Source organism: Hemiscyllium ocellatum, chromosome 25, assembly GCF_020745735.1.
Source record: "Hemiscyllium ocellatum isolate sHemOce1 chromosome 25, sHemOce1.pat.X.cur, whole genome shotgun sequence".
Lineage (NCBI taxonomy): Eukaryota > Metazoa > Chordata > Chondrichthyes > Orectolobiformes > Hemiscylliidae > Hemiscyllium > Hemiscyllium ocellatum.
The window spans coordinates 41,104,936-41,130,423 of NC_083425.1; the positions used below are offsets into that span (position 1 = coordinate 41,104,936).

Sequence of the window (25,488 nt, forward strand, 5' to 3'; positions counted from 1 at the left end):
CTATTAAGGGGATTTTAGCACAACCATCAACTGAGATTAGCTTACAGGTAGCAGATCTTTCTCATCTGTGAAATAGACAAGCACTGAATATAATAGTCTTGCTATTTGAGAAGCTAGTTACACATTAGGCAAGTGATACTACAGAACTCTACAAAATATTTTTAAAATGCTAGCACTGCCATTAAGATGGGAGTTTCTGACTGAAAAAAGTGATACAGCAAGAGGGAAAACAAACAGGTTTTTATGAAAAATCAATTAAGTTCCTTTGCCATAAGAAACCTAATGGGTAAATTCCACATGAATGAACAAACTGATGTCCTATGGTACTTTTTCATGTCTAATTTTGGAAAAGCACCATTTCTTTGAAAAATATGCCCATAATTACTTGTGATCAATTTACCAACTAACAAAATTATTCCCTAATCAAAGCTGCTAACTATAAATTGAAGGAAGATAATATGCTCCAATTGACATTGGCAGTAAACATATTTGCCAAATGGCTGTTTTTATTAATGTCAATAAAGTAACAAAAAAAGGTTTATTTTTCAAGGTTTGTGAGAAGATTTGTAGCTCAGGTGCTCATTGTTGTAGTTCTGCTCGCTGAGCTTGGAATTTGTGTTGTAGAAATTTCATCCCCTGTCTAGGTGACATCCTCAGTTCTTGGGAGCCTCCTGTGAAGCACTTCTGCGTTGTTTCCTCCAGCATTTATCGTGGTTTGTCTCTGCTGCTTCCAGTTGTCAGTTCCAGCTGTCCGCTGATAGTGGCCGGTATATTGGGTCCGGGTCTATGAGTTTGTTGATAGAATCTGTGGATGAGTGCCATGCCTCTAGGAATTCCCTGGCTGTTCTCTGTTTGGCTTGTCCTATAACAGTAGTAGTGTCCCAGGCGAACTCTTGTTGCTTGTTATCTGCGTGTGTGGCTACTAAGGATAGCTGGTCGTGTCGTTTCATGGCTAGTTGGTGTTCACGGATATGGATTGTTAGCTGTCTTCCTGTTTGTCCTATGTAGTGTTTTGTGCAGTCCTAGCATGGGATGTTGTACACTATGTTGGTTTTGCTCATGCTGGATATCGGGTCCTTTGTCCTGGTGAGTTGTTGTTTGAGAGCGGCTGTTGGTTTGTGTGCTGTTATGAGTCCTAGTGGTCGTAGTAGTCTGGATGTCAGTTCAGAAATGTTCTTGATGTATGGTAACGTGGCTAGTCCTTTGGGTTGTGGCATGTCCTCATTCCATTGTCTTTCCCTTAGGCATCTGTTGATGAAATTGCGGGGGTATCCGCCATTTTCGCCAAAAACAGGACTCTCCCAAGCAGTAAGGATGTTACCTAGACAGGGGACGAAACGTCTGCAACACAAATTCCCAGCTCAGCGAACAGAACCACAACAAGTTTATTTTCCTAACTACAACTCTAGTTGACATATATGAACACAGAATATGGAAGCAGGAATAAGAAGCCTTCTGGTCCCCTCGAACGTGCTCCACTATTCAATATCTTGGTTGATCGGAGGGTAGCCTTAACCCCAGTTTCCTCTCAAATTTAACTCAACCTCAAATATATTCAATGACCCAGCCCCGCTTGGTTATTTAGGGTCGAGGATTCCAAAGATAAACACGTTTTTGAGAGCAGAAATTACTCATCTCACTCTTAAAAGTGGGGTCTGTAATTTTAAACAGCATCCCCTAATTTAGGTAGCCCTAATTAAGGGAGATACCCTCAGCATCTACTCTGTCAAGTCCCCTCTGAATCTTTAAGTTTCAATAGGATCACCTTTCATTCGTTTAGACTTCAATGAGTAGAGCCCAAGCTGTTTGAACTTTCCTTGTTAGGCAACCGCATGTTGCAGTCTCATCACAGGGGCCAGAATTTTCTGGAAATATAACAGCACTGAACAATGCATGCTATTATTCAAATGCACATTAGCTAACATCCTGTGGTAAGGAAGGGATATTGTGTATTGAGTTTGTTAAATTTTTGGTAGGATTTGGACCTTTATCCTGATTAACTTGTGCTTCTAGATTATTAGTCAAATGAAATTACCATAATGCTGTAGCATTTCCCCTGACTGTCAATGAACTTCGCTTACACAAAAAGTGAACATATGAAATTATGGAGAGTCATTCTTTCACATAGTAAATTATTGAAATTTTAAAAACAAAAAGGCTCAAATAACATTTTGAAAGACTATTCTTTCTATGTTCTCTTTTTTAATTTGATTTTTCTTTTTATTTGTACATGGGACATGGCATTGCTTATCATCCATCTCTAAATGCCTTTGAACTGACAGGTGTACTAGGCCATTTCAGGGGAACAGTTAAGAGTCAATCATTTGCTGCGGGTCTGGAGGCTGTGTCTGGGAAGGATGATACATGTGTTTTACAAATGGATGTCAGAAAACAGGATGTTTTTTTATTTTGCAACAATGTTTACATGATCATCATTTAATAGCTTTTTACTCCAGAACTTAACTGATTTCAAATTTCTCCAATCTGCTCTAGTGAGATTCAAATCCATGTTCCCAAAATATTAGACTCTTCTTCTGGATTACTGTTTCATTTATCTTTCCTTCTATTTATTTATCATTCTGAAGTGAGTTGACATCGAATTTGCCCACTCCCGTTCATCCTCCTTTTCTGTCTTTACTCTGGTTGCTTCACTATTTTGATAGCCCATTGATAAATGAGGACTTGTTTGCCAGGAAGTTTACCATGATTCCATGTATTCAGTTGCCACCCTACTGTGCTATTCTCAGCTTACACTTCCAAAAACTTACAGACAAACAAAATCAAATTGAAAGCAGCAGGTAAAAGTCTAATTTACTAGACGAGTTGCAAGATGCTCTCCTCCAATGGACTTTGGTTCATTGAACGTTTGTGTATGTGAGTGACATCAACGATAGCGGCTCAATTTTAATGTCCACAGTGTGGTGAAGGAGACAGAACAGAAACCGAATGGTCCACTTGCTCCCACTGTCTCAGCTTATTGCATCAAGCATTAGACAGCTATCTAAATTCCATCTGGTGGGAAGGTGACCAATTAGCAGCGTGTTGAGACCTTGTGCCCAATTGGGACACTAAGCTGGGATATCATGCAGCAGAGGAGTCATGCCGTGAGCAGAAAACCAGTTATGGCTTCAAATCTGAAGGCCGCTGCTCCCTGAATTTCTTTATTTCTTCTGAAAGCCTCAAAAACGTCAATGGACTGAAACATCATGCAGATGCCACCCCCCTTCCCTAGCGTAATCTGCTGTGCAGCTGAGATCCCAGCAATAGGTGTTTTCCTCTGCCTGCATGCTGCCTCATTATACGTTTTACAAAACAATCTTAAATCTATTCCTGTTAAATGCCCAAGCAATGCAACAAGAAATAAAATGAATCACTTTTACTCAATTTAACAAGTTTAAAAAATTGGTAATTTCAGGTTTCCAATATTCTGCCTACTCACCTGACATTTTTGAAACTAGCCACATGACACTATTATGGTGAGACATGGAGCTCTGGGGGCAATTTGTAACTAGAAGACCCAGCCTTATATTTCCTACAAGTGGATCATGTATTCTTAGGAGTGGCTATTACAATAAATATTAGTTCAATATCACCCGAAGCCATTTAGACAAAGAACAATTATGTCAGGTTCTCCTTCTACAGTCCAACAGATCGACTCAAGATTGCTTGCAATGCAATGTGGCTTGTAGAATCTCCTTCAGACTGGCTTTTACTATTAAAGTAGTTCCTGATTTAGAAATCCATCTATGGCTAATATTAAGATAAACAACAAACATGTACACAGGAAAGCTACTGATATACAATGTGTGACGGTGAGGTCGGTGTCTTAATTTTCTCTCACAACAACCACTTGCATTACTGCTTACTTTACTAAAGTCAATCTGAATTATTTAAGGTAGCTGAAGTGATATGCTCTTCTGATACAGTAATAGTCGTGTTTTATAAAACAGACTTGCAACAGCTATGAATTATAGTTTCAAGATGATCCAATGATACAGCAATAAAGATGGATGATGGTTGAATATATAGTATACAGCACCATAGAATTAGCACCATTATAAGGGTGGAGTTTACTGTGGTGGAAAAATTCAAGAAAATATGAGCAGTCTCCTCATGGGTAAAAACTTCAGAGGTCTGAGTTTCACCACTTCAAAGTTTAACTAGTGGATAAATGTAAAGAAATTATTTTTAAACTAAATTTCTTAGTATGTGTTTGAAAATTGTTCAAATAAAACTTCAAAAAAAGTCTAATAAAGTAGAAGCAAAACTCATGATTTTATTGAAGAATGTTTTAGGGTCAGGTTGATCATACAAAACAGAACATTAGCTCTTGTACTGTCCACCTGAATAAAGGATGTTGAGGGAGCAGGGGTGCCATCTTGTGGGGGAAGGGTTACATCTAAACACGACATTTTAAAAAAACACATTTTGCTAACATTAGTGCATTCACATCTGACTCATTCAGCATTTTACCCCCTGTAGGATCTTAAGGAAATCGGTAACCACATCAAGAACAACATCTGGAGGGGAATGCTGAGGTTGAACACAGTCTACTCTTTATTCGCTTGTATTTTCACATGCTGAGCAGCTCTTCAGTCATCTTCTTACATGCCCTGCTTTGTAGTGGCATCCAGATTGGAACAGTTTGTGAAATTCACCCGAGATCCAGTAGACTGAAAACACATTTAGCTCTCTGCATGCCCTTGTCTGTCCAGACACATGATAAATCATCCATCATAGAACGCCTGTGTGCTGCTGTGGTCACAAAAAAGAAGAGATTCACCCAAAATCCTGAACTCAAACTAAATAGTTGGCTAATTGTTAGTTACCTTTGATTTTATGATTAGAAAAAAAATTGTTTTAAAAACACTTGGTTCACACAAGGCTTTAAAGGCAATGTAAAATTTTAACAGGCTGCTAAGCATCTTAGATTTCTTGTAAAGTGATGTAAACTTTAATGAAAATCTATTTAAGATGGTCAGTCATATAACGAATAAATAAATAACCCATCCTGAGCTATATCTTTGTCAAGGATTTTCTTTCAATGAGGAAGGGCTGATAATTCAAATTAATAGCTGCTCTCCCAGTTGAGCTTCAAAAATTATATTCTGTACAATCTAAATGATTGTTATTATGATAAAGAAATGGAATTTATCTCTCCTAGATAGTTAATTGATCTACAAAATATCTCTGATTAAATTATGCAATTTTTATATTCCTAGCTCTAAAATTTGCTGCAATACCATCCAGTCCCTCATTATACCTCTCATGCATAATGTCCCCTCTAAACCAGGAGATAGACTTCGATGAACTATTAGACATTTGTTATTTTGAAATGGAGGTTGTGACTTAAGTATTGCAACTCCATTAAATCAGCTGTGCTTGCTTTTATTTTGTTGATGTGACTTATTTATTTGAATTATAGTTATAGCTTTAGGCATAGCTCCATCAAAGCATGGCTGCACTGATGGCACTGAAAAATCAAGAGTATAGAATAATCTATGCCATTTCTTACGGTAATTTCAGAAGTGAAATGGATTATTGCTCGTCTTTACTAAGCAAGATAGCAACATGTTGACAGCAGCTTTATTTTGATATTTAATGCTAAAATAATCAGAGTTTGCAAGCATTTCCTCCACTCCTGTGGAAGACAATCAGATGGTGGTTTCTGTATAGGCTGACTTTACATCAGAACAGCACATGCGTGAGTTTGCTAAGTTATAAGTCAAAAATGATAACTATTTACTGGAGCTGTAAGGTAAGAGTGCTTTGGACACAAAGACAGTATTTGCCCCATGATTAAAAACAGAAATTACTGGGTGTACTCAGTCTCTGTGTCACAGAGTTGTAAAGCATGGAATCAATCCTGTGAGCCCAACTCGCCCATGTTGACCAGATATCCTAAATTAATCTAGACCCAGCAATTGGCCCATATTTCTCTAAACCCTTCCTAATCATCTACCCAACCAGATACTTTTTAAATGTTCTAATTGTACCAGCCTCCACCAGCTTTGTGTATGGGAAATCATGTTTCACAAACTTAATTGAATTTTTTGAAGAAGTAACAACGAGGATTGATGAGAGCTGGTTGCTAGATTGATCAATATGGACTTCAGTAAGGCGTTCAACAAGTTTCCTCATGGGAGACTGGTTAGCAATGTTAGATCCATGGAATACAGGGAGAACTAGACATTTGGATACAGAATGACTTGAAGGTAGAAGACAGAGGGTGGTGGTGAAGGGTTGCTTTTCAGACTGGAGGCCTATGACCAGTGGTGTGCCACAAGGATTGATGCTGGGTTCACTGCTTTTTGTCATTTATATAAATGATTGGGATGCAAACATAGGCGGTATAAATATTAAGTTTGCAGATGACACCAAAATTGGAGGTGTAGTGGACAGCAAAGGCGGTTACCTCAGAGCTCAACGGGATCTTGATCATATGGGCCAATGGGCTGAGGAGTGGCAGGTGGAGTTTAATTTAGATAAATGTGAGGTGCTGCATTTAGGAACTAGAGGGCATAGGTTTAGGGTGAGAGGGGAAAGATACAAAAGGGACCTAATGGGCAATTTTTTCATACAGAGGGTGCTGCATGTATGGAATGAGCTGCCAGAGGAAGTGGTGGCAGCTGGTACAGTTACAGCATTTAAAAGATATCTGCATGGGTATACGAATAGGAAGGGTTGAGAGGGTTATGGGTCAAGTGCTGGTAAATGGGACTAGGTTAGGATATCTGGTCAGCATGGATGAGTTAGACCGAAGGGTCTGTTTCTGTGCTGAACATCTCCATGATTCTCTCTGGCAACTCATTCCATTCACGCAGCACCATCTGCATGACAATGTTGCCCCTTAGGTCCCTTTTAAGTCTTTCCCCTCTTATCTTAAACCTATGCCTCCTAGTTTTGGACTGCCTTACTTTAAGAAAAAGACCTTTGCTATTCACCTTATCCATGCCCTTCGTGAATCTATAAATCACTAAAATGCCACCCCTTAGCCTCCAATGCTCTGTGGAAAATAACTCCATCCTATTCAGCCTCTCCCTATAGCTCAAACCACGACCCCCCCTCCCCAGACCACTTTCTCCACCTCCAACAAGCCTGGCAACATCCTTGTAAATCTTTTGTGCACCCTTTGCAGTTTAATAATGTATTTCCTATAGCAGGGAGATCAGAATTGAACGCAGGATTCCAAAAGTGACCTAATCAATGTCCCGTACAGCCTCAACCTGACATCCCAACTTCTATACTCAATGCTCTGATCAATAAAGGCAAGCATACTTTACTACCCTGTCTATCTACGACTCCACCTTAAAGGAGCTACGAACCTGAATCCTAAGGTATCTCTATTTGGCAACACTCCCTAGTATCCGACCATGAAGCATATAACTCCTGTCCTGATGTGCCTTACCAAAATGCAACACCTCATATTTATCAAAATTAAACTCCATCTGCCATTCCTCGGCCCATCGACCCATCTGATCAATGTCCCATTGTACTTTGAGGTAACGTTCTTCACTGCCACTACAATTTTGTAAGCGGGAACTTTAATACACATATCTCCTATATTCTCATTCAAACCATTAGTAATAAAGAACAAAAAAAAACAGTAGATCTAGCACCAATCTTTGTGCCACACTACTGGTCACAAGCCTCCAGTCTGAGAAGCAACTCTCCACCACCAACCTCTGTCTCCTACTTTCAAGCCAATTTTGTATCCAAATCTCCCTGGATTCCGTTTAATCTAACCTTGCTAACTCGTCCACTGTGCGGGAATCTTTTTGAACGATTTGCTGAAGTTCATAATAGACAACATCCATTGCTCTGCCTTCAGCAATCTTCTTTGTCACTTCTTCAAAAATCTCAATCAAGTTTGAGAGACATGATTTCCCATGCACAAAGCCATGTTGACTATTCCTAATCAGTCCTTGCCTTTCTAAATACATGTAAATGCTGTCCCCAGAATCCTCTCCAACAACTTACTCACCACTGACGCTAGGGTCTCTGGTTTATAGTTCCCTGGTTTTCCTTACCACTTTTCTGAAATAATGGCACCATATTAGCCACCCTCCAGTCTTCTGGCACCTCACCCATCGCTATCAATGATATAAATATCTCAGCAAGGGCTTGGCAATCACTTCCCTAGCTTCCCACAAAGTTCTAGGGTAGACTTGATCAGGTGCTAGGGATTTATTCACCTTTATGCGTTTTGAGACAGCCAGCACCACCTCCTCTGTAATGTGGACACTTTCCAAGATATTACTATTTATTTCTCTAAATTCTCCTAGTTCTCTGTGGAGAAATAATTCTACAGATACTGCCTGATCTGCCAAGTATTTCCATATTGTCCATTTTTTATTTAAGATTTCCAAAATCTGCAGTATTTTTGATGCTTGTATTAACTTGATCCATAATCACTTTCACAAAAAATCTATCATCTCACATCATCAAAAAGACAAGCTAATTCCATCAGATGGGATTTACTGCAGTTGCAGCAAAATACCAGCAAACAACTGAAACATTAAGAAACAAAAACTTATTTGGAGACTTAATTTTCATGGTACAATGTTGGACAAAATCAGTTCTAAAACTTAACTTGGTCAAAAACGCTGATTTTTCATTTGCTAATATACCTTAGCAATTACTGGTTTGGGGACTCCCATCAGATCACATAGATGATTCCGTTGAGCTCGGACAGTGGGAAGATCAGCATCCCTGTTATCAAAAGACATTTTCCACAAGTTAACCGTTTGTAACAAAGTTACAGCTGTCTAATTTTGTGGGCATGAACAGCACTTTTGTTAAGTACAGCAAAATTTTAAAAGGTTGAAACAATTGACAGTAAAACATTCTTTATAAGCATGGTTCACCTTTGAACCTTGTTAACCTTGGATAAATTTCAGGCACGCTCCTACTGAAGTGTCATGTGCTCGAAATTAATTCTTTGTATTCAATAACAAAGCCACCCAAACTAGAATATAAATTACTTTGCATTTTTCTTCATGACACAAGAACCGCAACTGAGAGATCCATTCAGCCTACTTTTGAGGATTTTCTTTCTCTTTCCCTTAATGGTGGTCGCAAACAATCAATGGCAACAATATCACATATTAACAGATCACTGACTATGAAGCCTTAGAATAATAAATTTATTGTATATTATCCAACAATATTTTAATTCTGGAATTTCACTGCATTCCTCCACAACCCCCAGTGAAGGAAACACATGAAGCTTCCATAAGCTCCCCATGGTTAAATATTTTTAAAGCTGAACTGTTTTCACTTTCTTAAGACTAAAGCATTTTCAGCTGTAATTAAAATTGCAAAGGAGCAATTTGATGATAGCCCATGATGCTCAAAACTATTATTATTACTATTCAATATGCTGGCTGGAAAGCTGATGTTACATTACCAGAGAATTAGTTGCTTCACAGCAAAGGTTGAGACATTTAAAATTAGATGGCACACTTACAATTGCTGCTTCAAAGCAATATAATTTTAAAGTGGTTGTAATGAGCACAAAGTTGAGTGATAAATTTTATAGTTGGCAAAAGACTAATCAGAGGAATACTTATGGGGCATTAATTAGATTTAAGGAAGCAAAATAAGAAACAGATTGAAGAAAGTGGCCAAACTGCCAATGCCAGCTGGATGCAGTTAACTAAATCAATCCTTTCAACCAGAGCCTGCTCAGTGCAAAGCATTCCAAATATTTAAATACTTGAGTTGATCCAATTTCCTGCAGTCGCTCAGCCATTACATACTTTAATAGACAAATATGTTATCAGATATAAGATAACTAATCTTATTGGCCAACGTGAAACTTAGTATTTAATGCACAGCAGGTGAGTGTGGATTGGACGCTAGAACTTTTCTACCTCTTCCAACATCATAAACCTCTATATGAAGTGGAAATAGCAATCCCGACAACATACAGTAAACTTTCATCTGGGATGGCACTAATATTTTCCTTTATGTGTTCTTTGCCGTTTCACAGCTGTGTAGTGCTCTACACAAAGAGAAACAGATGCTGTTTCATTTTACAACCATTTTATCAATAACATCTGGATGACTACAAGGATTAATACATTACGTTTTTTCCAAACTAATGTTTCTGTCCCTCTACAATACCTATTTCTCCTTTGTGTACATTCCCAGATTTCATACCTAAGTTATCTCTGAGAGATCAGATGGAGACCTGCATCACATTTAGGAATCAGAAATGTTTTCGGAAAATAAAAGCACACAGTAAACTTCTGGCAGGAGATTCTGAGTAATGTTGACAAGCAAACACTTTATATATCTATTTAGTTCTCTGTATGCTGACGATAATGTGATATTAACCTGTTATTATAGTAAAAAAATGGCAAGTTTGGTATTAGAGAAGTGAAGTGTGTCTTAGTAACAGACTGTAGACATTTAAAATTGTAGAAAACAGCTACTATCCGAAGGATGAGAAATTGAGTCTCTTTGATTTTCATCAAGATTTAACTGCTGTTAGCTGATCAGCTTGACTATCACTTAAACTTTTCAAAGCTATATAATCACTTATCTATAATATAATTTTGAACATTGTCAATGCCTTTTGAGGTGGTGCATTCTATATAAAGAAGGAAAAACAATATATAGTCAACTCCAATCCTTGTAAAATATTAATTGGTAAGGTTTACAGCCTAGACCTCGTCCAAGTTGTAGGTGGATTTATATAATGGCAAAAAGTATGAATAATAATTGATTTAGAAAACGCCTTTCTGAATTTCTGTCAATATTGGTACTCATCAGTTAAGGCAGATACTACCAATAAACATAAAGCAAATACAAGCTTTATACATGAGTGCCTTCTTATTTAATCACAGGTAAATAAAATAACATAACTCAACAACTGAGAAAGTTTAACTTAATTTGAGATTTTTAATAACCAATCTTTCTTCAAACTGTCAAATTTCTTAATTTCTTGGTTTTTGCAGCTGTACAATTGTAAATTACAATTACTACAGACTAGAGAATTTACGCTTGACAACAACGTTTGCAGAAGTAATCTTTTACTGATAAGAAACATTTTTATGATTACAGATAGTTACAGTTAATAAGTTTAATAGGATGTTCACATAATAGGACTCTGCTTTCAATTTAAGACAAAATGGATGGGATCATGTGACCTGTTCTACATTCCACCTGACAATAAACCTCGTGTATTGACTGCAGAAGATCAAAGGAATGCTTTGATTGTTTTACTTGGAAGAAAGTGTGAAATATTTACACTTGGAGACAATGGCAGCAACTTAAGTGTTAATGGCAGAGACTGTGAATCTTGCAGTCTCAACAAAGTGTTAAGTATGTTGGGTTGTGAACAAGTGTGCTTTAAACCATCCATTTAGTTTCAAAATAAGATTCTATTAGGATTAGATTAATTATTTGGATGGAAGGCCCAAATGATTCATATTGTCACAGGGGATGAAGAAGGGGAGGTAACTGTCACATTCAGGTTGCAGGTTTCTGTATAATATCAGTGAATATCACAGACAGTGTTTTTAAATCTATATGGATCTGAGCAAGAGAGAGAGAACAGCTAGGGGAAAAAAGTAAATATCCATAGTTAATTACCCAGGAATGCAAGTGGAGATTTACAAATTCAAGAGCAATGAAAATGAGTCTACAAGAATCACCCAGTGTTAACTCTAAAGACAGTCTCTTAGAAAACAAAATCTCACTGTGAAAGGCAGTCCTAAATTATAAATCACGAGCTACAATAAATGTTTTAAAATGTGAAATCTCGACCTGTTATCCGGAAGTTCAAATTTCTTTCAAGTGTTATGAGTCTCTATGAAGACCATAATAATATTTGTGAGCTATAGATCATTTACACCTGTACACAACATCTTGATGAATAATGATGTTGGATAGCTGCTTAAGAAAATAACTTGCTTATAAAAAATCTATTAATTATATAGCACTTTGGACCACCAAAACACTTCATAGCCAATGAAGTATTGTTTTCTGCTTTTCAGGGAATGTAGCTGCTGGTTTGCACTCAACAAACTCACACAAACAGAAATGTGATACACTAATGACAAATTAATCTACTGTTTGCGATATTGATCGAAGGAATAAATATTGGTTTGGACACCCAAATTCAAGGTTGGATTGTGTTTGTGAAGCACATTCAGCACAGTTCAAAGCTTACTTTTATATCAAATGTCACTTACCAGTTGTTGTCACTAAGACTTGCCATCACTTCATCCAATACCTCTGCATCAATTACATCATCATATGTTAAAAGCATTTCATACAGCTGGCTGGCAGTCGTTTTCCTTATCTGTGCAAAAGATTAATTAGAAAACAACTTCCATTAAACACAAAACCATCATTGAGCAAGTCTGTCACTTCTGGGACTTTTCAAATGAAATAAGATCACATAAACTATGTTGGATTATAGTAATTTACTAATATTCTCAGTTTTCTCTTGAAAATCCATTAAGAGTGAACTAGAGACTTGATGAAGCAAGAGGTGGAATTTTACCAGAGTCAGATTGGGAGGTAGAAAGATGTCTGGTAGGAAACAATGTATCATTTCAATACCTATTAATTAGAAAAGCTCAGCTGGGTAGTCAATGGCCTGGTGTTGTTATCGCTGGACTATTAATCCAAAAACCCAAGTAACGTTCTGGGAACCCAGGTTCAAATCTTGTCATGGCAGATGGTAGAATTTGAATTCAATAAAATTCTGGAATTAAGAGTCTAATGATGACCAAGAAACCATTGTTGATTGTTGGAAAATCCCATCTGGTTCAGTAATGTCCTGAGGGAAGGATAGAGCCATCCTTACCAGGTCTGGACCCACAGCAATGTGGTTGACTCTTAACTGCCCTCTGAGAACTGGAGATAAGCAAAAAATGCTGGCGCAGCCATTGATGCACTCATCCTATTAACAAATTTTTAAAAAAGCTAATTAACACTTGTTTTACCGTAGGGCCAGGACTTTTCCACCCTGCAAAATGGAGAGATTGTGATATACATCATGACTTCCTCGACATGGGGGCAGAGGAATGTCTGCTGAACATCCAGTGGCCAATGAAACTGTCAATTGGTGTCAGTGGCTAGTCCTCCAATCCAAGTTAACCAACGGAGAATTCAACCTTTCATTTGGCAGGGCATGACTAGCTCCAGCACATGAAAAAAAATTTTTACTTGCCAAAAAAAACTCAAAGAACTGTTGTGCTGGAAACCAAAACTTAGGTTTAGCAGCATCTGTGGAGAGAAAGTAGAGTTAACATTTCTGGTCCAGTGAGCCTGCAACGGTTGTAGGTGCCGAGAGAGAGAGAGAGAGAGAGAGAAAACATCAGTTAGACAGACAAAGGAATAGGTAAAGGTCCGTTTGGGAGAATCTAGGGGTTTAGATAGGGTTGACCTTGAGAACCTTCTTCCACGTATGGGGGCATAGCTTTAAATTAAGGGGTGGTAAGTATAGGACTGATGTTAGGAGTAGATTCTTTACTCAGCGCGTCGTGAGTTCATGGAATGCCCTGCCAGTAACAGTGGTGGACTCTCCCTCTTTATGGGCATTTAAACTGGCATTGGATAGGCATATGGAGGATAGTGGGCTAGTGTAGATTAGGTGGGCTTGGATCGGCGCAACATCGAGGGCCGAAGGGCCTGTACTGCGCTGTATTTTTCTATGTTCTATGTTCTAATAGCTGTTAACGGGGGCCAATAGTAGCTGACAAGGGATAAGTTGCTGTAGCAGCCCACATGTTGATAAGGCCTGGAGTGTCGGGTTGAGTAAGGACATAGGGGAAGGTGCTCTGGCACTAAAATTATTGAACTCAACACTGAGTCCAGAAACCTGGCCATTTTCAGCTACTGATGGTTACTAGTTCCACATTCTAACTACTCTGAATAAAGCAACGTTTCCTTATTTCCCAATTTAATTCATCAATAGCTATCTTATATTTATGACCTCTACTTTGCATTTTTCTACAGGTGGAAGCGTCCTCTCCACATCTATCATTCAAAAATTTAAACATCACTGTTAGGTCACCTCTAAGCCCACTATCTTCTGAATAGAAATGCCCCTCCTGATCAATCTTTCATGATAACTATCATTTCTCAGTTCTTGTACAATGCTCATGAATTCTTTTCTCCACCGTCTGTGCTTTTTGCAGTTTAGAAAAGTGACCTAACTAGGGTTCTACATAAAATTAACATTGCTTTTGAATTCCATGACCCCAACACTCTGTTAGCATTATAATTGCTTTGATGGCCTGCAATGTTACTTTAAAAGAGTTGGCCTTATCTGTCCTTAGATCCCCTTTCTATTCTATCCCATTCAGTTTCTAAGGGCAGATGTGAAGCATAATCATCAGCATGGAGTGTTTGGGCTGAATGGTTTATGTCTGTGCCATTTTTTATGTGTAGAACTTTGTTATATTCTAAGGTGTCAGTGACATTTGAATATTTCTTACCAAACTGTTTCAACTCACGTTTATCAAAGTTAATTTGTTATCTAATTGCCTGCTTGCAGGTTTTCTACAGTATTATGTTGCACTCTTCCTCAGTGTTAGTGATACTTCACCTGGTTTTGGTAAAACTAGCAGTCTTAATATTGTATTACTTGTCCCTAAGTTAAAATTATTCACAAATTATGAATATGTGGTCTTAGTGCAAATCTTGTGAGAGCACTTCCTACTAAAGTCCTCAAATCTGAATAACTACCATTTCCCTGTATCTGCTTCTTTTCATTTTTAAGCAATTTATTATCTATTCAGCTGTCTGTCACCTTACTGTATCCTCATATTTGCCAGAGGCTTACCATGTGTTACATTGTCAAAGGCCTTTTGAAATACATGTGGTGACACAATTAGCTGATTCAGGAACTAATCACTGACCACATATTTCCACTCCAGGCTATGCCGAATATCAAGAATAAAGTAGTAGAGAGGAAGGGGAGAGAAAACTATGATCAGCTCTTAAAAAGAAACTTCATACTATGTCTGCAATGGGATCTGTCTGATCACTTGAGTATGCCTGTACCTCAGAACTGGTTCATAGCAGGAGTCTCTCAACTAATATGTCATTGCTTACATGTAGAAGGAGTGCTGTTGGTGCAGTGGAAGGGTCCATACCTCTGGGTCAGAATGTTTGGTTCAAATTCCATCTGCCATGGAGGTGTGTCACAATATGTTCAAATAAGTTTATTACAAATTTTTTTTTGCTTAGATATGGATAAATACTTTAAATTTCCATGTCTTACCTAATGTTTCCTCTTAATATGAGGCTACATTTAAAGTTTAAAAATGTTGACGTTAAAAACATGCATAGTTAATACACTACACTCTGCAGGAAGTATACAATATAATTCATTTATGTGATCTTTAAAAGATTATATAACATTTACATTATTTTTTCATCCAGAGACCAGAGCTGAAAATGTGTTGTTGGTTAAAGCACAGCTGGTTAGGCAGCATCCAAGGAACAGGAACTTCGACGTTTCGGGCCAGAGCCCTTCATCAGGAATGAGGAGAGGGTGCCAGGCAGGCTAAGATAAAAGGTAGGGAGGAGGAACTCGGGGGAGGGGGGATGGAGATGTGATAGGTGGAAGGAGGTCAAGGTGAGGGTGATAGGCCGGAGTGGGGTGGGGGCGGAGAGGTCAGGAAGAAGATTGCAGGCTAGGAGGGCGGTGCTGAGTTCGAGGGAACCGACTGAGACAAGGTGGGGGGAGGGGAAATGAGGAAACTGCAGAAATCTGAGTTCAGTTCTCCAGTTTCCTCATTTCCCCTCCCCTAGCTTGTCTCAGTCGATTCCCTCGAACTCAGCACCGCCCTCCTAGCCTGCAATCTTCTTCCTGACCTCTCCGCCCCCACCCCACACCGGCCGATCACCCTCACCTTGACCTCCTTCCACCTATCACATCTCCATCGCCCCTCCCCCAAGTCCCTCCTCCCTACCTTTTATCTTAGCCTGCCTGGCACCCTCTCCTCATTCCTGATGAAGGGCTCTGGCCCGAAACGTCGAATTTCCTGTTCCTTGGATGCTGCCTAACCTGCTGTGCTTTAACCAACAACACATTTTCAGCTCTGATCTCCAGCATCTGCAGACCTCACTTTTTACTCATCCAGAGACCAGTCTGGTTTAATTTCACAATTTAACAACCTAAGATTTAAAATGGGCATGCAGAAGGCAAAATTTTCACTCCAGTTTTAACTAGTCAAAAATACAATTCTTAAAAATTGAAAGTACAATATCTAAAAATTGCACAGGGGTGCACCTACTGAAAATTCCATGAAGTCAACGTCACATATTAAAGTATTCGGCAGCCACTTACTTTTTGCTGAATTTTCAACTATATAGAACATAGAATATTACAGCACAGTACAGGCCCTTTGGCCCTTGATGCTGCACTGACCTGTGAAACCAATCTGAAGCCTAACTAACCTACACTATTCCTTTATCATCCATATGTTTATCCAATGACCATTTAAAATGCCTTTAAAGTTGGTGAGTCTACTACTGTCACTACTGAGTGAAGAACCTATGTCTGACATCTGTCCTGTATCTATCAAAATATAATAAAATGAGCTAGAAGATATATGCTCATTTACAAATCTATTAAAAGTAAAATCTTTCACTTCAAATAGCAATCTCCCAGGTTTTTAGGTATTTACTGATTCAAGGGTTTCTTCACTCCAGAGTTCTACTTCAGAAAAATTGGACTCCTCCCAAAGACTACATGACCGTTAACAGTTGTTAGGATGATCATGGTCAATCTAACAATGTATTGCCTCTCTTCCATAAAACTGCTAAATCTCTGTTGGAGCTCTGATGTATTAACTATCCTTAAGCTTATTGTTAGGTGGTTATGATCATCCTTAAGCATTTGTTGCCATAGCAAACTCCCACGGTAGCTTGAAACCAAAGAAAGAACTGATTCAGAAGTAAGCTTCTGTTACCTTCACAAATTTATAAACTCAGAACTATCTATGGGTGTCTTTATGCATTTTAATTAGTTACACTTCCACAACACAAGATTTGGTTGGGCCGTTTTGCTTAATTTTTCCATTCAGATGCAGCAGCTTTGTACAAATTGCATGATTTATGAACGGTGGATAATTACATCATATTGACATAAACAAATACATTGCTCCAGCAATTTTAGTTTTATTTAATGAATTGTAGAAATTAAAGATTACCTTCACATGGATGCAAATTGCACAATGCATTTACAACAACAGAGTAAAGTCTCACCATGTCAATGTAATTGCCAAATAACTTCAAACAGCTTGTAGCTTCTTACATGGTTCATCAAATGGAAAATGTGTAACACATTCTACAGCAAAACTATCTGTTGTTAAGTGCAGAAAAAATTGATGAATGCTTACTGTTGGGAAGGGGTAGCACAATAGGAGCAAGAGCTGGAAAAGAACATTTTTTCTGATTTCGCCTTGGAACTGAATAAGACCACAGAACCTACAAAACAAGTCAAATCAATGAATATATAACTTAACAACAATATAATTTGTAGCTAGGACTTTATCTATTTAAGTGCTATGAGTTTTGTTAATTTAAAAGCACTCGAAGGAATATTGTGTGACAAGCATCAGATTGTAAGTAACAGATTTGTCAATATCATCATTTATTGCCTGAACAGTATTCTGAAAATGATACAATCAAGTACTAGGAACTTAAGTCATCTAGAGTAGTTTCTATCTCCTTCACAGATGGCAACATTTAGGCAATTTTACAAATTGTTAATCATCTTACAGTTTGTGCGCAAAATTTTACATAGAATACTTAAAATTCAAATGCATTTTTAAAAAAAATTAGAAATGAGATTGGAAAATCATTATTAAAAAACTTCTCATATAATAGCGCTATTGGCCTATGAAATACTATTTCACAAGTTAGATCAATGCCAGATTTTGCAAGGGACATGTTTTCCTATGGCTTTTCTGAACATGATTAATGCTATTATTGTTCTCCATCTTGTAAGGCCTTTGAGTTTTCCTGGCTTCCCAAATTGCTAACATTTTTTTCAGCACCACTCCCCTACACACCTTAACCCTAATTTGATTGAAAAATTGTATAAAATTTGTCAGTAGATAGCAGATGGGATCAGAATGGATTATGCTGTTTGGCTATACCACAAAAACCAACACATGCAAATTTTTAGAAACATTAAGGCATGAGTTTATGCAAAAATGACAACAAAATTTCAAGCAAACTTTTCACTAAAGGAACTCCCACATGCTGATTCAGTGCAGGCACTGAAACGTTTCCAAAGGAGATGGACAATGATCTTATCCTTTTCTCCTTGTTACTTCCATCTCCCTTTAACCTAAAAATAATTTAAAATATTCACAAATTACTCATTTTGGTATAATCACAAGCTAATAATTAGCTTCAGTCCCAATCAGGCAAATGTCCTAAATGCCATTTAAAGCTGCTGCTTTTGGATATTTTAAGATTCTCACTTCAATCATGCTAACTTACACAGCATTTACATCGGGAAAACAGAAGGAGCTTTATTTTGGAATACTCGTCAATTTTTGTCAGCATGAGATACAAAATGGTTAAATATGTAATTAACTTTACTGACAGAGGTGCAGAAATATAGCTTTCAAGAAAAGTAGCCTGCCGGTTTTACTTTCCCACGGGAAATTTGCATGTTGAGAAACAAGGTCTATTCTGAACTTGTATGAACATGCTCTGGAGTTTCTCTTCATCCTTCTGTCACTAATATTGTTAATTATGTATTTACAAGCTGTGATATGAGTAATGTTAAAACTGTAATGCTACACTCCTGCTGTTTGTTGGAGACAAAGTAATCTCAGTCCTGTAAGTACATCGTATTTCTTTGATGTTCACCTCTGATTTATATCTCTAATGTTGTGTATGTCCAATGGAATATACGCTACGGTTCCTTATTAACTTGCAACATATATATTTGAGAATGTATATTACAAAGGATGTTTCTATCTTATTTATCTAATTTTATATAACATGCTGACATGGGTTGCATGGTACCTACCTTATGTGTACGACATTTAGCCAATTGCAATATTTTTGACTACTTGTTCTTATGATGGTACGATTGAGTGCTATGACATTATTAGCATGTTGATTTAAAATGGAATCCATTGGAGTTACGTACTCAAGTTGGCACACAAGGTTCTGAACTTTGAGGTTGAATAATAAATTACAAATTTGACTGACTTATATTCTTACTCCATCAAAAACAAACTTAAGTCAAAGCAATTAGTGAACATAACCTAAAGGTGTTGGTGGTCAGAGGAGATCGTTACTCATATTCTCTGCTTAACCAGCCAAAAAATAGTACCATTCACATCTTTCAAGAAGTTTATGAATCTAACACTCCACCTTCTTATCCAAGAAGGGCCAAGTGTATGAAAGACTAGCTTGTGGTGATACAGGGGAAATATACTGATGTAGTATTACTGCAGACTTGACTAATACAGTGGTCAGTATAAGTCAAAGCACAATTGGTTTTTAAACAAATACCTTTTTCATATGTGAAGATATTTGCATGTCATGGTATAACTTCCTCAACTCAAATAATCAATGTCAAAAAGTAAAGTAGTAATTTATTTGAAGTAGTAATCAAAATGCAACTCTATTTTCCAAACTGAAAATGCGAGAACAAAGAAAATCAATCTGAAAGACAGGAAAGGATTTCACTCTTGCAAAACCTATTGAAGAACAGCAATTTTCTCTGCTGTTTCAATTCAGCCTGCTCTGAAATGACTATTGTAAATCGTAAGAAGGACCAAATCCTTAAAAAAGGTGAAAATTTCTCAAAATGCAACTTAGGCTACTGCATGCCTCAATTATGACCGCAACCAAGAATTTGCCCAATCTTACTTCCCTGTGGAGAAACTGTCATCATTTTTAATTCTCCTTGAATGAGTTTAATATTTCATTGTTTAATCAGAATAGTTAGGTAAAGACAGAAACCAATCAGCAAATGTCACAAGGATTGAATGTGGCAGAAAGTAAAACAAAACCCCGCATATACTTCAAACCTGGAACATATTTGCTTACTGGTCTACCAATGTCAACTTGAGAGGAGCTGTAAGGGTGAAGAAACTTTGTGCGAATCACAAAGGGGCAAGAGAACATTATTAATATAGTTAATACTGATACTTTTCTTCCTAAATAGCTCTTGATCCATTTATGAACAGTAAGATTAAATCTCATAATTGATCAGGGCAACAAACATTATTCGTATATAAACTGGACAAAATCAGCCCCAACTTGCTAATTGGGTTTTTATCAATCTTCCTGTAACTCCTGATTGTGCTGGTTCTTATCTCATCAATAGATTCAGTAAAAGGACTGCAAAGAAAAACAGTGCTTTTGATACTTTCTGCCTCCACTTAATAAAAAGTTTTGCTAGCTCTATAAATCCCAACTGAGATATTAGCTCAATGCGTAAAGTAGCGTAGACGCTCTTATCAATTTGCAGACAAGTGCAAAATGTTATCATCAATGTAAGATTAATTTTGCAGTATTACATTAGTCTTTCATGCGACACATCTCAACATCCCTCTCCCTCAATAGACAGTAGGGTTCTGTAACTTTAAACCAAGCCAAAATGAACTGTATTTTGTGTGGCATGCGCACATTATGACAGCTTACTCAATTGCACTTCCAAAACAACAGGCTAAGTAATTAATTCTGAAAGTCAGATGCAATTGCAGAAAGCTTGAATGATTCAGGTCATGGTAATCCCAATCATAGTCAGTGAGAGAACAAAATACAGTGGATGCCTGAATCTACTCACATGGAAATGCTAGCTCGAAGCTTCTGGACGTCTTTGGACTTCCGGATTTCTTCTTTGCAGAGGGTAAGTAACTCTTTGGCATAGAAATGACTGAGAAACATACAGAAATAATACATCAAACTTGTGCAGAAAATTATTTGTGCTATTTTCTGTGTATTCTGGAGGATGATCTCATAGATTTTCTATTGTACAGGCATTTATGAATCAATGATGACAAAAGGAAAAGTTACTATAACCAATCCTTGTCCTTGTGTTAACATAATATTTTCCATTAAACACCATACGTGATTAATACTTCAATACCAAATTCTAATTTTATCACTGCTATGAAGCTGGTCACCTTTACATTTCTGTGCATGCAAAATAACCATAATGAACATTGAAGCGTTAAGTGCTTGTCCATTTACTTTGGAAGAAAAAAAATGAAATAAAATGGAAATGTATAAAAAGAATAAATGACAGAAAAATGTTCATAAACTCTTTCCAAAAGAAAATTTTGTTAATTTTAAACAGAAGATTTAAGTATATGATTAAACTGCTTGCGATTTAATGAGTGAGGACATAGACCTCTGAACGTCAGGTTAGGTTGATTACAGGTGGGAAAGGCAGGGGCTGGGTATAGAAGGTGAAGAAAAATAATTTCAAAACTGAATTGCTCCAACCCAAATGAGATTTAGGCCCAAATATACGTTGCCACACACTAATCACCTTAATAACAATACAACACTTCTAAAGCACTGCAGATTCTAGAAGGATTTATAAAGCTAAACAGAAGCTGCAGCCTATAAAAGAAAGTGTAATGTGACATCAGACCATATAAAACAGTGGATTGAAGAGGAATTCAAGTTTCAAGTCAGAGATTGATCAGTTTTACACCAAGATCATATCTTTCTAAGTTAAGGTCTACCAACTGAACTGCAATGTAAAAATTATAATAAATAAAATTATTTTCAGGTGTTTGCTTGATAGTCCAGTCAAGTAAATCACATGGTATGGTTTCAAACTACACACAACAGGAATTCTTTTGGTTTAATGCCTGCTCTGTGACAAGTTAATGTGGTGGTGAGGCTGTTATAATTACTTATGCAAATCTGAAGAAAAAATGCTGTGGACTTCTGACAGTTACTTAGCTCCCATTATAATAACTGAGTAAAACAACCATGAACGTCTGTGAGCAGAATCTTCCCAACACCTGCATCATGTGCCAGCAGCTTACTCAGCAAAAATGCAGTACGTCTTTCAATCAAATGGCCATACCTCAAAGCCTTGGGGGAGAAATCTTCAGTCAAGTCACAGGGACATGTAGGCTAGGTGCATTAGTCAGTGGAAATGTAGAGTAATAGGGTATGGGAATACATTTGGGTGGGATACTTGTCGGAGGGTCGGTGTGGACTTGTTGGGCCAAATGGCCTGTTCCATACTGTAAGGATTCTATGTATGTAATTTTTTTTTTCAATTTATATTGCAATGGACAAAGGCAGTTGTGTGTACTGTTACAGTTTGAAGCTCAGGAAAAACATTAATTTATTTATTAAACATATTTGGTCTCTTTCAGTCAACACAATTTACTTTTTTTTCTTTCTGCCTTTGCTTAAGATGCTGCAAAGCACTCATGTATGATTCTAAGCATCTCAGCAATCTCAGTAGCCAATCTTAATGTGCAAGTTTAGCCAGTGTCTGAAGGCTATTTAACAATATGCAATAGCAAGCAAACTCAGCACATTCCTCAGCAAGCATCCATGCCAGCACACTTCCTGCCAGTGACATGGAGAAATGAGGATTGAGCCCTAACATGTTTAGATCAACTGCAGTCTTCTTGTTGAGATCAGTTAACTCAGAACAGGCCAAGTAGCAATTGGAGATCATCTTTTATTTGTATGCATTGCAGCAAAACACACCGGAAGGTACATTTACTTAAAGTCCAGGCAGAAAGGACTGATTTTAAATGGAAAATATCAGGAAGAGAAGTTAGTGGACAAAAATTAAAGCAAAATAACAAAAATGGAACATGGAGTACTGCTGAAAGGTATGTGCTATGCACTGAGCAGGACAAATGCAAGAATGAAAACTTGAAATAATCACAGCATGTTATGCTTCTGGAGAAAATGAATGCTATAGTATATTACTTCTGATTGTTGAAATTTGAATTCTTTGCATTTGTCTGCAAGAGCACAAGACAAAGTCTTCATCAAAACGTCTCTCTTTTCAGCAAAGAGAAAGTTCAGTTTACCAAATGAGGAAAGGACTAGTGATAGAAAAGAAGGAAACAGTATAAAATAAGTCATGCTGATGTGGTAAACAGATCAACAACAGAATGAAGGATGCATAACGGGGAAAAAAATGTCAATTCCACAGGGACATTGATTACTAAAAGAACAATCTTGCATTCAACAACTTTCATAACCTCAAGAGCACTTAAGTGAACAAACTGCCACAACCTACACTTCTTCCACAAAGCTGTAATAAGTCGGCAGTACCTGCAAACACTTAGCATATGGTTTTCTTCCTTGACTCTATTTTAGCTTTCTTTCTTCGCGATTTTTTTCCTGCGTCACTCTGTTATTGAGGACTGACAGCAATGATGTCCCACTGGCTGGCTACCAGCAGCAACAGGATGGATCAATGACATTATGAAGCGTGAAAGGGCCATCTTAATCAATATACTACTACTAGTTAGTAAGTTTGGAGAAGATTTGTAGCTCAGGTTGAGGTTTTGGATGTAGGTTTGCTCGCTGAGCTTGAAGGTTTATTCCCATCTAAATGAACTTTCAAGCTCAGTGAGCAAACCTACATCCACAACTACTTAAGACACTTAATAACAATGATATATGTGAATCTGTATTGCTGATTTTATAAATATTAATACACAAAACTTCACAGGCGTCTCATTCTTCAAGTTATTTATTTAAATATGGTGGAAAACAAACATGTATTGCACATGTTGCTATAACAGAGGGCAATTCTATCACTGTGCCTGGAACAAGTTTGTGAAAAAAAAATCATCCTTTTGTACCACTGAGTGAGGCCTCATTTTTGCCATCTACCAGCCACTTCAAATAAGCTTTAGAGAAAAAAAAAATGCTGTGTCAATCATATTAAAAATGTATCAAGTTCCAGACACTTTGCTGGCAGTTAGGAAATCTGTTTAACAGGCAAAATGTTTGAAAAAAAGTCTACATTAAGGGGAAAGCCAAAACTTTTCCAGCCTTTCCTTTATGTGAATCAGGGACATGTGTGCCCTGAACACAGGCCATCTGCTTTAAAGATAAGCGGCATGTCAATTATATTTCTTATGGCATGGCTGAGGGTGGTCTCTGAAATAAAAGGAGATCTCTGCTGCCCCTGAGTTAATTTTTAGCTGAAGGAGGTGCATTGAGCAGTACAAAGCTCAACAATTTAATCCTTTGAAACCTAATGGCAGCAATGTGTGGAATCTTTCAAATCATTCTGTTAATTGATTAGAAGCAACTTATTCACATTGTTTGATTTAGACCTCTCAATTAGTGGAAAATTCTTACATTTAAATTTTACTGTACAATTCATGGCATTTCTATGTACTTAAAGATATCATAATCTTGATCACTGTAAACATGAACATTGTATTAGATCAAACTTTCAAAGGTAGAAAACCTAAGAAATAAAAAAAATTCAGTAATACTGACTCTACAATTTTGCACTGCAATGCTAAACTGTATTCAACAGAACAGGATTTTTGGGCTGATTAACATTTACTTTTGAACAGTACTGTTTATAAATGCTTTACAGGTGCAGTTAGAATTCAAATAATTGTTATAAATGCAACCAAACATCAGAAAGCAATTCAACTTATTCCATTCGGGGATGCAACAAGCTTCCATGTTCTTATTTATGAAAAATAAGTACATAGTAAACTGAGCAACAGAGTATCTTTTTATATTTGACTTTTCCCACTGTTCAGTACTCATAATAGAGTTAAACTACCTAAAACACAATGATCACTGCACTTTTATTCAATATCTATTCATGAGAGAACTGCAGCATACAGAGACGTAATACAAGAACCTTCTCAATTATCAATAAGAAAATTGTTTTCATTTAGTCCTACTTCACTTTGGATATAGGCTTTCACTCCTTGCGCTCTTGCAGTTTGGAATTTATCTAGAGCTACAGGGAGCAGTGCACTATGAGTTCCAAGATATGAATATTATGAATCTTATTCAGTATATTTCAAAACACTTAAGACATATGGAACTGCATGATGTCATATTTATTGGATTCTTCTCTCAATATTGCTCTGTAATAACATACTAACATAAACTGTAGTGACTCCTCATCTTCTCACCTGTCAAACAGTCTAAGCAAGAACAAGAATGTGAAACCAGAAGTTTGCTAAGCAGTTGTCTGACGTCAAAATCAATGGAAACTCAAAGAGAGGCAATCTCGGGCAAATTGTCATTCCACCCCTTCTTTTTAACAAAAAGCTTAGTATTTCCGGCATGAGATTCTGATTGGACCTCCCTCAGAAATGCGGAGTCATACTTCCATTCTGACCGTTCTCTTGTCGTGCAGAATTGTTAGAGGAAGGCAAGCTACACTTCTTTTTGTAGCAGACAGCTGTCTTAATTTGAAATTTAAAAATCCAGAAACACAGACAACCACCACATCCAGTGTTGTCAAGATTAAGTACATGAGGTACATGAAGTGTGAGGTTAGGA

The 25,488-nt window shown here is 37.3% G+C and overlaps 1 protein-coding gene across 1 annotated transcript in view; it reads right to left on the reverse strand.

The window, feature by feature from the left end:
• Window positions 1–4,256: 4,256 nt before the first annotated feature.
• tbcd (tubulin folding cofactor D) overlaps window positions 4,257–25,488 on the reverse strand; it is a 281,039-nt gene continuing 259,807 nt past the window's right edge. Inside the window, exons 35-39 of the mRNA XM_060844252.1 lie at window positions 20,795–20,884; window positions 17,373–17,460; window positions 12,204–12,313; window positions 8,631–8,712; window positions 4,257–4,755 (exon numbers count right to left, since the gene is read on the reverse strand). Of these exons, the coding sequence (XP_060700235.1) occupies window positions 4,735–4,755; window positions 8,631–8,712; window positions 12,204–12,313; window positions 17,373–17,460; window positions 20,795–20,884 (391 nt within the window). The 3' untranslated portion in view covers window positions 4,257–4,734. The remainder of the gene's footprint in view (window positions 4,756–8,630; window positions 8,713–12,203; window positions 12,314–17,372; window positions 17,461–20,794; window positions 20,885–25,488) is intronic.